General features: G+C 36.9%; 2 protein-coding genes and 1 pseudogene across 3 annotated transcripts; 1 reads left to right on the top strand and 2 right to left on the bottom strand.

The window, feature by feature from the left end:
* The first annotated feature begins 221 nt into the window (after positions 1 to 221).
* On the top strand, positions 222 to 1940 carry LOC137713364 (WAT1-related protein At5g64700-like; annotated as a pseudogene).
* Positions 1941 to 2735: 795 nt separating this feature from the next.
* Positions 2736 to 8749, bottom strand: LOC137713363 (probable cinnamyl alcohol dehydrogenase 1). Of its 2 annotated transcripts, XM_068452654.1 has the most exons (8): positions 8692 to 8749; positions 7962 to 8057; positions 7557 to 7670; positions 7235 to 7465; positions 6820 to 7105; positions 6578 to 6728; positions 6228 to 6462; positions 2736 to 2944 (listed from the first exon to the last, which is right to left on the bottom strand). In XM_068452654.1, exons 2-7 carry the CDS (start codon positions 8048 to 8050, stop codon positions 6266 to 6268), a joined length of 1068 nt encoding a protein of 355 aa, XP_068308755.1. In that variant the 5' UTR covers positions 8051 to 8057; positions 8692 to 8749; the 3' UTR covers positions 2736 to 2944; positions 6228 to 6265. The 2 variants fall into 2 exon arrangements, with proteins under 2 accessions (XP_068308755.1, XP_068308754.1); XM_068452653.1 differs by lacking the exon at positions 2736 to 2944 and having other exon boundaries at positions 6035 to 6462.
* An 895-nt stretch (positions 8750 to 9644) lies between these two features.
* LOC137713863 (uncharacterized) lies at positions 9645 to 11845 on the bottom strand. Its single transcript, XM_068453215.1, has 2 exons — positions 11518 to 11845; positions 9645 to 10207 (listed from the first exon to the last, which is right to left on the bottom strand). The coding sequence occupies exons 1-2, from the start codon at positions 11743 to 11745 to the stop codon at positions 9980 to 9982; spliced, it is 456 nt and encodes a 151-aa protein (XP_068309316.1). The 5' UTR covers positions 11746 to 11845; the 3' UTR covers positions 9645 to 9979.
* Positions 11846 to 15214: the final 3369 nt, after the last annotated feature.

Below are 15214 nucleotides of genomic sequence, written 5' to 3'. Positions count from 1 at the left end.
ACTTCCACTAATAAATTTCAAATACCTTCAAAGTTGAGATCTATATTCCGCCATTCAAGGAAGATGTCAGGTTCTTTGGTAAACTGATTGTGGATTCCACTAGCTAATGCATGAACTCAAAAGAAGCGGCTGAGGTTGATCCTTCACAGTTATAAAAGCCCCATTTAAACTTGAAGCATATTATGCACATTTCAATTTAGCACAAGAAGATTTTCATATCCATGGAAGGATGCACTCATTACTTGGCAATGGTACTGGTTCAGCTGATACACGGCGGATCAAACGTCCTTATAAAATTGTCCCTTCAGGACGGACTCAATCAGATTGTCTTCGTGGTTTACAGGCATGTTCTTGCGATGGTTTTGATCGGACCATTTGCCTTTGTGCTTGAAAGGTAAGCATTCTTGCCGTTTTTCAGACTTTCTTATTGTACAAGATACAGCTGAAACTAATTCGGTAGTGGATGTGCTGAGCAGGACGCAGAGGCCTTCTCTCTCGTTTTCAGTAGCTGCAAATATTTTCCTGCTTGCGTTGTTAGGGCCTACCATCTATCTGAATGTATACTTCGCTGGTTTAGCATACACTTCTGCAACAGTTGCAAGTGCCTTGAGCAATGTTATCCCCGCTTTGACGTTTCTGATGGCAGTACTTCTTGGGTATATACTATGGCTTTACTTTGATTTCTTCTACGGTTTCCTGCTCTGTAATTTTCTTACTGCTATTCAGGATGGAGAAATTGAAGATTAGAAGCACTCGAGGCCAAGCGAAGGTGGCTGGTACAGTCTTCTGCATTGGCGGTTCTCTTATTTTCACATTCTGGAAAGGAGGATACCTGTTTAAAGGTGTGGAAAAGCCACTGATAAGTGTTTACAACGCAAAGTGGTCTGTTGGCCAGATCAAGCATGTTCAGGAAAACTGGATCAAGGGTTCTGCTCTTATTCTGATTAGCCACATTGCATGTAGTGCGTGGCTAATCCTCCAGGTGATTACAAACTCAATTTAAGATGGCACCGTTTATACAAATATAATGTCAAAACTTAGTTATATGTTCAACTTTGGCCTTTTTTGCTCCACAGGCTGTGGTGTCCAAAGTCTACCCAGCTCCATTGTCACTAACCACCATCATGTGCTTTTTTGCATCACTGCAATCTTCTTTCCTTGCCTTGTTTTTCGCAAGAAATCCAAGTTTCATGGAGACTGGAGTGGAACCTGCAGCTGTTTACCATCGTCTACTTCGTGAGCGTTTTCTTCTTCATATCTTAATTATTTTATAAGATACGTTCAATAACATAAAATGCAAAAAATAACATGATGCTACATTGCTGTTGCAAGAACAATTTCTATAATCTTTACAGTCATATTTGTTTTCTGCATATCTTAAAACATAATCCATTAATTTAATTTTGTTCTTCCATGTTATTGGGATAAGATATATTTGAATCTGTAAAACGTTCGAGTCTTCATCCGGTCCTTTTGCAATAGGGAGTTCTGACCACAGCATTAGTCTATTACCTGCAAACATGGAGCATCAGTCACAAGGGACCAGTTTTTGCAGCCATGTTTAGTCCACTTCAAGTCATTATAGTGGCAGCGTTTTCGGCAATTGCTTTCGCTGAGCGACTTCATTATGGCAGGTAACTGAAGAACACAAACACTTTCTTCCCTTTCCATCTTACTGCTTTCACATATGGCAATTAATTCCTTCGTCGGTGCTACCAGAGTAGTTCTTCCTCAGAAATCTAAACTTTTTTTTTGTGTACAGCTTGATTGGAGCACTTCTCATTATTGTGGGACTTTACTGTGTGCTGTGGGGAAAGAGGAAAGACGATCTTGTTGCTGAACACGTAGAGATGGAAAATGTGACGCTGGACGAGAATAAAATGGTGGAGATTTCCATGAATGATATTTCAGTAGTCAATCCTGCCACACCAGAGAAGTAACATGATCATGGGGACAAGTTTTTTTTTTTTTTTTTGGGGTCAGATCTTAAAGAACTGTTGATGTAAGAAAAGTTGTGTTTTATCATTATGCAGAAAGTCGGAGAAAATCTTTCTTATTCATATAATCTCTAGTTCCAACAATCCATATGAACTTAATGGTACACATCAACAAGAGAAATCCTTTGCTTTCTGGCATAGTTTTTCAGTAGCCTCTCAACAGCTTCATTTGCAACTGAGTTTGAATTATTTCGATCACCGGATGGTTTCCATGAGCAGCACAGAAATCTATCAATTCCTTTGTGTTTCCTTTGTTCTGCTTACTGCACTGCCGGAAATGGTTTTCAGACCTACCAAAAAGGTCGAAGCACGGTGTTCACTACCCAAGAATTTGGCCTTCATGTTTCCCCTAACATGGTTACTGTATACCCCATTATAATCCAAGCAGTCGGTTAGCTAATGTAGCTACGTTCACTTAACAAGTGAAATATCTAACTAATTACCTCGGTCCCTTTGTTTAAAGTGAGAATTGTCATGACAATTATTCATTTCATTGGCACAATATAAAAGTTTTTTCACTGTGCCACTTAATGAGAAAGATAGTAAGAACGCTATATATCTTTAATCTGTATGTGTATCTCTTGATTACGTGTTGGAATCTTCTCAGTCTAGATATAACCACTGAAATTATTTACCACTAATAAATTTAAATGCCCCAAATAGGAAGATGTCGTGGTTCTTTTGTGTATTGGTAAACTGATGGTGAATTCCACTAGCTAAACTATAAGATGTGTTGTCATGCATGAACTCATAAGAATTGGCTGGCAGCCTGGCATTGATCCTTTACAGTTACAAAACCCCCATTAAAGACGTCTAATTTAAACTACATTCCAAAACTATTTCACTGACTGAGTGTGATTTGTGGAGGGGCTGTCGCAGGTGAGACTGGATGATAAGACCGGCAGGTGGGGGTGGAGGAGAGAGAGATGGAGATGGAGGATGAGAATCTGTAAGATATGGAGTTAGGAGAAATGATTTTAATTATTGTAAAAAGAATAAAAACTAAAATAAATATGTTGATTTATTAAATTATGCGACATGAACATGTCATATGTCACATCAGATGATTTAGGAAATACAACATAAAACATCTCTAAAGGAATACTCTAAAGAAATAACATCTCAAAGTCATAACGTAAGATAGGATCAAAAAAAAATTAAAACTTATTGAGACCAATTATGTATAGGAAAGAACTCCACATTGTAATAAGTTATAATTTTTCTTGGTCTCATCTTACTCCTCCACATACTAATAATTATCAATCAGTACAAAAATATGCAATAGCTTTTTTTGATCAAGCCTTGTCACAAGGGAAATTTTTATTGATAACGAAAAAATGAACTTACATCTAGTCAGGAGACATAAATTTTACCTTTTAAAAAACAGGATGGGGATTATCTCCCCTCCCCTCCTTTCACATTTTTTTTCCTTCTTATTTCTCTCTCTACAAAGATTAAATCTTGAACATTCAAAGAGGGGAGGAACAGAAGGGAAAAATAGAGGAGAGAGAATCCTTGTTCCATAAAACAAGAAGAAAAGGCGAAAAAGTAAATGAAAAAAGAAAATGGGACATCAACATTATCCATCTAGGAACGAAAACAAAGAAAATAAGGAAAAAAGGGGTTGACATGAAAAGCAAAATCACACATAAAAGTTTATGATAAACTAAAATATTTCTCAAAAGTTGTTTTTATAACAAACAATATTATTTACACTAACAGAGTGGGAGAGTGGGTTAAGCTTTCATAATAAGCCAGTAATAATATAGTTCAAACTCATTTTTGACAAGAATCGAACCTAAAACATCTCGCTTACAAGTTGATACCACATCTTTGACCTTGCGTGTATTTATGTGCAAAAAATAATATTCATTAAGGATAAATAAGTCAATAAATAATTATTTTTAACTACACCTCTATTAAGTAATGGAAAGGGATCCTCTCTAGATCCCTTCCTCTTAATCTACCAAATTAGGGAATTTGTACTTTGAAAATTGATCTAACAGCTGAAGTTATTATAACTTTTAAAGTGGGTCCCTGTTTGTAGCCGTTGAATCAAATTTCAATGGCACAGATTCCTTGATTTGGTGAATTATGATGAATGGATCTGGAGAGGATCCCTTTCCTTAAATAATAACCTCCCTAAAGCTATAAAATTGATTTATTCCCAATGTTATAAAATTGGTTTGGTCCAAACTTTATAACCTTCTAGAGGTTTTACTATATTTAATTGTCAAAAAAAAAATAAAAAAGTTAGCACGTTCACTCGTGGAAATATTTAATATTCTTATCAAGTTCTTAAATGAATCTGACTAGCGTACTGCAGTAATTTCAATAATTGATAAGGTATAGTTTGTGTATATACTTTATCAATCCTCGAACACAAATTTTTGGTAAGAAAGGTAAAATTTGCAAACTAAATAATATGTCATCAATACGAATGAGCATGTTTATCTACACTTAAGTAACAAACCAATCATCAACTTTTATGTTATTTAATTTTTAAAATTTTGTCTATAAGCATTACCTAAAACAATCCATTTTAATAACCAAAAGCATTTATGAATGTAAGTAGAAAAAATTAAATGAATGACATATTAGTGTTTATAAGCACTCCCACATCTTCAATATCTTAGTATTCGTTTGAAAGTGCTTTGAAATAACTAAAAGTATTTTTAGTGAAAATGCTCTTAAAAGTAATCATTAGTAAAAATCTAAGCAGATCTTAAAAAAGCATTTTAAATGCTTCCTACAAAAAACAAATATATGATGTTTCTTTCAAACGCACTTAAAATGTTTTTGAAACCCAAATTAATCTAACAAAAAAAATGTTTTCAATCATTTTAAAAATAGTTTCCAGACGAGTGCAAAGTGAAAAAGGACGTGGTCATAACAAGAAGTTCATTGGTCCAATCGCAACACGGGGGTTATCTTGGCAAGACTCGGTGAGTGGGGTTCGAAATGCAAAAGGGTTAGCCTGGGGTGAACTTTTTTGCATGGGTCGTGGGGATGAGTTAGTCCGCCGGGCGGGGACTCTAGAATATCTCCACAACAGCAGTTCATGTGAAAAAAGAATACAGTTTATAATGATGCAGGGTTGGGGAAGAGGAGAGAGGGAGAGAACGCGAGCAGAGAGGAGAGTAGAGAACGGGAGCAGAGAGTGATCAAAGGGACTAGCTAGTTTTACGGTTTGCGACGTCTCTCGTTAAGACCGTCTAGCACGGTCCTTAGTCAAGGCAAGTCTAGCTTACTCCCACTAAAATTAGTTCCGTGAAGTAACAAATATGGACCTGGATTAACTATTAGTCTAGTCCAGTCTAATGAGGGCTAGTGAAAGGAAACAAACACACCCTATCATTCCTCCGAGACAAATTTCTGGTAAGGGAGACTCAATTTGAAAATAAAATTTATAAACTAAATAATATGTCACCAATATAAATGAACATGTTTATCAACGTTTAAGTAATAAATCAATCAACTTCCATATTCTTTAGTTTCCAAAATTTTGTCTACAAATTTAGTCTCCTAGCATTAAAAAAAATAAATAACCATTTTGATAGCCAAAAGCATTTATGACAACGTTAGCAGAAAAAGTTAAATGAATGCATATTAGTGTTTATAAGCACTCCCATATCTTCAATATCTTAGTACTCTTTTGGGAAGTACCTTGAAATAACTAAAAGTGTTTTTAGTGAAAATGCACTTAAAAGCAATCTTTAGTAAAAAGCCAAGTGGATGCACATATATGATGTTTCTTCCATAAAGCATGTCAAGTGCTTTTGGAATCCAAAATAATCTAACAAAAAACATTTTCAATCATTTTAAGAGTACTTTCCAAACGAGTTCTTAAAGTGAAAATGGACATGGTCATAACACTCGATAGGTGGGGTTGGAAATGCAAAAGGGCAAGCCTATGGTGAATTTTTGTGCATGGGTCGTGGGGATGAGTTAGTCCGCCGGGAGGGGAGTCTAGAATTTCTCCACAACAGCAGTTCATGGGAAAAAAAGGAAAATACAGTTTATAATGATGCAGAGAATAAATGCTAGATAAAATACATCTTTATTCATGTAATTCTAGTTGCTTCACACATTATCCAGCTGAAAATCCATGATGCAATTCAACAGAGGTAAATGCACACCACTTTATGGAATTGCCTAGGCGCTAGGCTAGGCGGGAACCTTTAGAACACTACTAGATATGCATGCCATTGCCAGGGTAATGTTATTTACCATGTATCAAGAAGGGTAATTCTTTTCTCTTATGGCCTTCATTTCAGGGAGCTTTCAATATCGATCACAAACCGGTACTTCACATCTTTCTTCACTAGCCTCTCGAGCGCTTCAGTTGCATATTGAATCGGAATTATTTCAATCATTGGGTGAATTCCCTGAGCCGCACAGAAATCAATCATTTCTTGCGTGTCCTTTGTTCCGCCTGTTACACTGCCAGAAATGGCTTTCCTCCCTGCCGAAATATTAATGCATGGAGTTGATTATACTTGTAAGTTTTACCACTACTAAGAGAGCTGGATACATGAAATGAAACCATAATTTCAATCATTGGAGAAATGCTCAAGTACCCAGATTAAGGCTTGCAGGACTGAATTTGACTTCACTGGGGAATCCCACCAAGGCCAGAGTTCCGCCTGTCTTCAACAGTGCCATATATGGATCAAATGGGTGATCACCAGATGCTGTATCAATTAGGAAGTCAAAAGACTTCACCAGTGACTGCAGAGCAAACAATAACCGGTAAACATACTGTTCATGCGATTAGCTAAGAAAAGAAGTATGCTTTATAAGAAAATCTTTGTATTTTTACCGCCATCTGCTCTTGGTCGGATGAAACCACAAATTTATCAGCACCAAGTTGGCTTAGAGCTTCCTCTTTCTTGGATATGCTTGTGCTAAAAACTGTTACATTTAAACCAAATGCCTTGCCAAACTTCACTGCTATGTGACCAAGACCGCCAAGACCAATCACTCCTAGAGATTTACCAGGTTGGTTCATCTTATGGCGCTTCATAGGAGCATAAACAGTAATTCCGGCACAAAGCAAAGGTGCTGCTGAAGCCAAGGGATAGTTGTCAGGTATCTTGAAGCAGTATCTGTAAAGATGAATTGGCAGAGAAATGTTATGAAATTGTTGCAAAGAAAAGTTCCGACTTCTCTAGTCATGAATTATATTACTACAAGAATTAATTGATGCAAAAGCGTTAAAATCATACGATTCATACCTTTCATGGACAACTATGTGACTGGAGTATCCTCCTTTTGTAATTGTACCATCCGCATCAACAGCATTGAAAGTGTAAACCGAACCCTTTACGCAGTCGACTTCAAGTCCCTCATTACAATATTCACAATCTCGGCATGAGTTGACATAAGTTCCCACTCCAATATGGTCGCCAACTTTGAAGCGATGACAATTTGAACCTACCTCTTTTACAACACCTGCGATCTCATGTCTGGTTGCAAATAATCACAAACAGAACAGACAGATTTAGAAGAAGAACACGACGGTTACATTATTCATCATCATACTGTCAGAACACATACCCAGGCACCAAAGGATACTTCGAATCTCCATGTTTATTTCTTGACCAAATCACATCAGCATAACAAACTCCGCAGTGAGTAATTCTTATGGAAACATCGTCAGCCCCAAGAGCCCTGAAGAAAGCATCCCACCCAAATAATAAGTAGAATGACTAGAATACAATGTCAAGGAACTTAAAGCTTAAAACGCCATGGAAATTACAACAGTTAATGATTGCAATTTTGCAACTAACAGTCTAAAAGTCTTCATCAATAAATCATGCTCAACCGCATTATTTTCACTCAGTAAGAGAACTTGGAACTTAACGAGCGATGCAACACGAAAAAGCCGTCATCTTCCAATTATATTTCATTGAGAAACTAATCAATGCAATATTGAGACAGTAAGGACGATTGAAAACATACCTGCGGTTGAATTTGTAATGGGATAGAACTCCAGATGGATCCCTTGCAGCATATCCAACGCAGTTCTCATTTGCGCCGTCGGAGCTCATGGTTCAACTATCAATCCACCATAAGCATATAGCAATCAAACACATATTTTTTGTCATCATAAGATGATCTAGAAATTCGGAAAAGAGTCGAAAGCACATGCAAGAAGAGAAATGGTTTTCACCCTCGCTGTTTATCCGCTTGCACTACCCCCTCTTGTTTCTAGCCACATGAACGAATAAATAAACAGCGAGTCCAGTGACAGAAACAAGCAGGGGAAGTGTAGCAGGGCAAAAATGGAGTGTGAAAATCATTTCCCCAACCGAGCAGAGCTCATTCACATTCAAAGGAAACACCTGTAAACAATAAAACATACTACTCCAATCCCCGATCTTCGATCACCAAACTAACAAAACTCAAATTTATAGATAACAAATGAGATGGGGTTTGATTTGGGGTCTAGAATTTCGAAAACCCATTAGATTTCAGATTCAAATACTGCCCTTGTTTCAGAACTCAGATTCAAAAATGATTGAGAATCCAACCCACTTAATAATCTTTGTTTTTGTTCTCAGTCATGTAGAATTATAAATCAGTTCTGTTCTTGCAAACATGAATAAACATATGAATTGCAGATGAAAGAAATCATAAAATTCTCAAAGCAAGCGAAAATGGAGAAAAGTGAAGGGAAAGGTGCGTTTACCAGAAAAAGATACGAGCAAACAAGTGACAGATCACTTTTGTTTTTGCTCTCCAGAGAGTTCCTTGTCTTGTATTTATAGTGAAAAATCAACCACCTCGAATGAGGATCCTCCTTATGAGAATCTCAAAATTTTTCTTAATTATATTCGTTCATCCTATATCAGTTTTATTAAGTACTGTTTATATTTAATTTTAAATAAAAATTTTATAATAATTTATAACAGTATAATATACCACCTCGAATGAGGATCCTCACCGTATCCTCTGTGAGGATCTCGAAATCTTTTCAATTATATCCGTTCATCGTATAACATACGATCAGTTTTATCAAGTACTAATTATATTTAATTTTAAATAAAATAATTTAAAATAATTTCTGATCGCACGATATATAATGAACGAATGTGATTAAAAAATGTCCGAGATTTTCACAAAAAGAATCCAAAAAAGATCATTTTCATCCACCTCGGCCGCTAAGCGGTTCTTGTCAGCTCTAATCTTTATCCATACAAATTCCCTTTTATTAATACCCAAATTATTCTTTTTTTATTAGAAGTTTAATATAAATTAAAAATTAAATATCACGGATGACGTTGATTTTTTATGTTTTTTTCGTAAGCGTGATATTCAAGTGATTCAAATAGACTCGATAGCGAGTTTAATTGTTACCGGGTCACCCATTAAGAACTTTGTTTACGAGTCGGGATGTTATTAGGTTATCCTTGAAGAACTCGTTAAAATAACAGATATGACACGAACACGATCGGTTTGTCAAGCCTAAACATTATACATGATAATTTCTTGCATAACCCATTAACTTCCCATGAGATAACACGACTCATTAACGAATCAAGTTGTTATCCGGTCACCTGCCAAGAACTCGTTAGAATAACGAGTTTGACATAACACAATCAGTTAAAATAAAGTACATGACACAAAAACAACACAAACACAAAAAATATGATCCGCTCGTCAAGTCCAGATTCAAATTCAGTACCTCACGTGATACTAGTCCCCTACATGATGGCGCATATACTATTATTTCAAGTTTCAACGATCCAAATTGTCAACCTAATCACCACCAGACCTTAACTCAACGAAAAATATAACGAAACTGATCAAGATCTTTTCAAAACGACCATAAATTAATGAAACAGCTATTGATAGCAACACCAATGGGAAAAGGAAAAGTTGACTCATACAGCCGACGGGAGCATTGAAATTGCAATGGAACACACTAAGCAAGGGTTCCAAGCCGAACGTGATGGCTTAGACACAGAATCACAGACCTATTTCTTTTGCTTCTTCCGTTTAATGGAAGGCTTCCTATGTTGCAACCTTACTGCTGACGATTCTCTAAATTGAGTAACTTCAGCGTCTTCAGGCAGTGTGCATAACAAGAATTTTTTGGTCGAACCAACTTGGTTGGGGAACAGCTTCAGCATCTTCCTTCCCCTCATCCATTTGAGCATTATCTTCATGTGTGTTTTGCTCGTCAATCCACTGACACCAGACTCCTGAATTTTGCAAATAAAGCCCTTTTTCAGAAACATGAACTGATGAAAATTCAGATGATTAACTTTATATTCATATTCCACATTTATTCTGTTATCTTGAATCAGGAAAGAAATATATGTCCTCTTTTCGCTGGAGGGCTGATAACAAGCAAAGCCACTGAAAACTACCCATTTCCCATTGAATAATAATGAATACATGAAACATTTTGCCCGGGATGTACAGGTGCTAATACGTAAGTCTATACTGGAACTTGTCGATACAGACGTGGTAAGGACTCTATACTAGGTATCAGTAGACCAGGTACCTCTTACATTATAATACACTGCCTTTGCTTTTGTAAGGAACGCTTATCAGCAAACAAATTCTAGATATGGTTGCTTTGTATCCCCGGAACAGTAGTATCCAAAAAATCTTCAATGATTTATACAGATAAAAACATCAACAAAATGTGAGAGGTAAACCAGAAAAGTTTTGCAAACTAGTACAAGAAAATGTATGCATAAGATGGAATTAAAAATCACTGCACTATAATACTTTCATTGCTGTATACTACAATACTTTCATTGCTGTATCACAAATACAAAAAAGTTTAGCATCAAATCAAGAAGCATGATAAATCTGAACAGAGGTTTTAGCATTTCTATTTTATAAGCCTTCATTGAGGGGATAAAAACACAGATGTCGGTGCTTTATTTTCTGAAACTTGCAACCCTTGTGGTTTTCTCAGTTATACTCATAATCTCAAGTGTTAGTATGAACATAAACCATTCGAGTTACTTCTAAGACAGCATCATCACCTTACAAGTTGAAATTTTTTATCCAGCTTTATTAGAAACTGTTAAAATCAAAAGGGAAGAAAAAGGCCCTCAATCTCCTGTCCCCCTTAAAACTTGTTAAATCGAAATTTAAAAGTTTGTATCATGATGAACAGATCATCCTCCTATTGCAATTCGAGCTATCCTACATTAGTCACACCAGCTAGAAAGTATAGCCAGCCAACGATACAATTAAGTAACGCAAAGCTGATTATCCTACACTAATCAGTGGCAAGTTAGACTAATCCTCGCTGCATTAATATGGCTATATGAAGCATTTGAGGCCAGACTACATGACCCCAAACACCAAATACACTAACTGAAATCCCGTTTTTCATCATACCCAATTGATAAAATATCATCCACAACTAGGCAGTGATTAGAAATGAAAATTCCCAAATGGGAAGAGTAAATTTTCCAGCTTTATCAGATTCATATATATGAAAAAAAAAAATGAAAGAAATAAAAAGTACTTCACAGAAAGGGTGATAAACCTTAGCCTGAACCCAAGTATTGGGGATGGTCAGAGGGCCATGCTGCTTGACGACGTCGTATAGATCACGAGCGATGGAATTAGCTTCCGGAAAGCTCACTTTTGGGTTGATTTTCCTCAGATTCTCCGCGCGGCTACGGGAGAAATGCCTGACAAACGCGGTGGCGCTTGAAATCAAACCACTTCCGGTTGAACTAGAAGGTCTAAACGCGCCGCCTCCAAACCACATCTTCCGATTCGACGAATTCACGACTCAATCGCTCCTTTTTCTTCAGTTCGTCTTCTCCGATGGGAAAATGGAATTAGATCAGGGGTTTAGCGGAACCAAAAAACCCTCTTTCATCAGGAACAGAGCACGTGTTTCTCACGTGGATTTTTTATTGGTATATTTCGGCGTGAATAGTGAATTGAGTTTTCTGAGTTTTTAACTTTTATTTGTGGCTTGAGATGTATTTTTGAAAAAAGAATGACGGGAGAATCAAATTAGTTTATATGGATTTCAAGTATTTAGGTTGTTTAGTGGGCAAAACCAATCTTGCTTGCACGATAAAAGAGCCACCGTTTTATCTTTCTGTAGAATTAAATTGGCTACAGGTGTGCGTTCATGAATCCATACTAAAATTTTAATTAGTTCTTGTCAATATCTATGCCATAAAATTAATAACATAAATCTGGTAGCCCAAACAAGATGTACAAATAAGAACACGAGTACTTTTGTACTTCATGTTTCATTTTTTTTTTTTCTTGTTAAGAGTTTCATGAAACAATTAGTTGTATTTCAGACTTTCATTAATAAAATGCTCTTTATTATCAATAAAACGAAACAAACGAAATTTATGTTTGTAGTTTGAGACCGTTCATGATTTCCTAACCTATAACTTTCAACATGCCAGGATCAAACCGAGACAAACAAAATTTATGTTTGTAGTTTGAGGTGTTCTAGACTCTAGAATGCCTAGAATCATCAAATACGCAAAAGCATTGAGATTGAGCTTGTTCATATCAAGCTCCAACATGTCCTTTCTTTTCCAACACTCTCTCAACGCCTTGATACATACGGTAGGAAGCACTTTGTGAACAAGACAGCCTTCCACAAGCCACCTTGCTATTTCCACTCCATGCTCAAACAGACCAATCAAAGCGGCAATCTCTCCGTTGCGGCCGAAAATCTCACACCCTGTGTTGTTAAAAAACGCCTCTAATTTCACCGGGTCCAGGAGGCAGGAGACGGCGCTTGATCTGGGTGAGCATTAGCCCCTTGTTTATCCGAAAATTTGAGCAAAACCCGCCCTCCTGAATCCCGGTCTTGATAATGTCGTAGTACGCATCGTACCTCAGTACTTTGATTGCTTCGGGCGTGAAAAACCCGACCGGTAGAAGCTCAAGAACGCCATTAGCCCTAGCGAATATTTTCAGGTCCTTGCAGTTGTCAAGACATTCATGCAACTCTTGATCAGACTGAAAGTGCATATAATTTCGTACAATTTGACCATCGGCCAAGCCATGTGCAAACGTTTTACTAGGGTTTTCGAGAAGGGCATGGAGAAAGAGTGTTAAAACCCAAACCTGCAATGGTCTCAACCTACCAGTGTAGCAATGGCGATGGAAGCAATGGAGAAGATGAGTTGAGAGAAAGAGAATATTCCATTAGTTTTTCAAAGCATACCATTACAAACATTTCGAAATAACAAATATACCTAGCACCAACATTCCCCCCTCCCAAATGTGTGAATGCCAACTGGACACTTAACCAACTAATTAAATTGACTACCCAAAAGACTTAAGCTATTACACTCAAACCCCAATTCCACAAACTCTTACAATTTAGTCCAATACTACTAATACTAATTTATCCTTGTGATTGAAATAATTATCAAACCTAGTTCATAACAATACTCCCTTCTTCGAACAACCTTGTCCTCAAGGTTCTAAAGTGGAAAATTTGGGAACTTATCCTTAAGCTCTTCGAAATCCTCCCAGGTTGCATCAGTTTCCTCTTAGTCCTTCTATTGCACCAGCACTTGTACACTAGCAACACTACCCTTTTTGTACATTCTTTTAGCAAGAATTGCTTGAGGAATGTTATGAGAGAACCCATCTTCTATGATTTGAGGAAACACAGATTGTGGAGTGATTACAGAACCTAGTTGTCTCTTGAGGCAACTCACATGAAAGATAGGATGAATCTTAGTTTCTGCAGGGAGTTTTTACCTTGTAAGCCACCATTCCAACCTTCTCCTCGATTTCATAAGGGCCATAGTACCTTGGTTGTAGCTTGTGGTAGCTATGTGGAGCTAGAGCATGTAACTAATAGGGTACCAACTTTAAATAGACAACTCTTCAACTTCAAAATGCCTTTCAGTTTTCTTTTTGTCACTATATTGCTTCATTCGATTCTACGCCACTTCCACGTTTTTCTTCAACACTGCTAACACTTTATCTCTGTCCAATAAACCTTGTTCCACAGCTTCTACCTTTGTAGTGCCTAACTCATAAGGGATTACTTAGGGTGGAGGGTATCCATATACTAACTCAAAATGAGTATGTTTTGAGGAAGTGTGAAAGGAAGTATTAACGCACCACTCAGCCCATGGTAACCATTAAACCCATTTCCTAGGCTGCCCTCCCACAAAGCATTTTAGGTAGGTTTCCAAAAACATGTTCATTACCTCAGATTGCCCATCACTTTGGGGGTGGTACCCTAAGTTCATGCATAGCTTAAAGTTCTATAGCTTAAAAAGTTCTTTCCAGAAAGCATTTATGAAGACTGGATCTCTGTCACTCACAATAGAGCTATGAAGTTTGAAAATGTATTCTACAAAGAGTTGTGCTACTGAAGAGGCAGTGTAGGGGTGTGACATTGGCACAAAGTGAGCATACCTTGAAAGCCTGTCCACCACCACCCATATCACAGATTTCCCATTGCAATTGGGTAGACCTACTAAGAAATCCATATTGATATCACTCCATACTCTTTATGGGATTGGGAGTGGTTGCAACGACCTAAGAGGTGAGATATTTCGATTTTGTTTTGCTGAAAATTGGAACACTTAGATATGAATTTCTGAATATCATGTTTAATACCCTTTTAGTAAAAACTCCTCTTGATCCTCTAATAAGTCTTGAGCACACCTTGATGACCTGAAGATGAAGTTAAGTGATGTTTTTCAATAATTTTTGCTCTCCATTCAGAAGTAGACCCCAACATAATTATCTTCTTGTAACAAAGAAGACCATTATCAATATAATACCTTCCCAGCTCTGAACTACTAGAACCATCTTGTAGGGCCTGAGCAACATCCTTCTTATTCTCTATAATCCACTCATCATGTTCATTGCTTCTCCTTAAGTCATCTATCCACCCTGCATAAGGGTAAGATATAGCAACACATTCAACATTTTCAGAGACATTAGTGACAGGTTCTTGCAATAGATGAGCATCTTGCAATCTTGACAGTGCATCAGCAACCGTGTTTTGAGCCCTTTGCTTACATTGAATCTCATAATCATCTCCTATGAGTTTTGAGACCCACTTTTGTTGGAATGGAGAACTTGCTCTTTGGCTTAAAAAGTACTTAAGACTATTGTGATCTGTCTTGATAATAAAATGTCTTCCTTGCAAGTAATTCTGCCATTTTTTTACTACATACACTATAACAACTAGTTCTCTCTTATAAGTGGAAAGTGCTTGATTTATA

This window comes from Pyrus communis, chromosome 13 (genome assembly GCF_963583255.1).
Source record: "Pyrus communis chromosome 13, drPyrComm1.1, whole genome shotgun sequence".
NCBI lineage: Eukaryota > Viridiplantae > Streptophyta > Magnoliopsida > Rosales > Rosaceae > Pyrus > Pyrus communis.
Note: the sequence above shows the minus strand (reverse complement) of the source record. Positions and strands in the feature narration are given on the sequence as shown.

Coding starts and splice junctions, on each gene's coding strand:
- LOC137713363 (XM_068452654.1), bottom strand. CDS start 8,050: ATGAGCTCCGACGGCGCAAATGAGAACTGCGTTGGATATGCTGCAAGG. Junction 7,106..7,234: donor CACATAGTTGTCCATGAAAG/GTATGAATCGTA, acceptor TCATCTTTACAG/ATACTGCTTCAAGATACCTG. Junction 6,729..6,819: donor CCGACCAAGAGCAGATGGCG/GTAAAAATACAA, acceptor TTTGCTCTGCAG/TCACTGGTGAAGTCTTTTGA.
- LOC137713863 (XM_068453215.1), bottom strand. CDS start 11,745: ATGTGGTTTGGAGGCGGCGCGTTTAGACCTTCTAGTTCAACCGGAAGT. Junction 10,208..11,517: donor ATACTTGGGTTCAGGCTAAG/GTTTATCACCCT, acceptor TGCAAAATTCAG/GAGTCTGGTGTCAGTGGATT.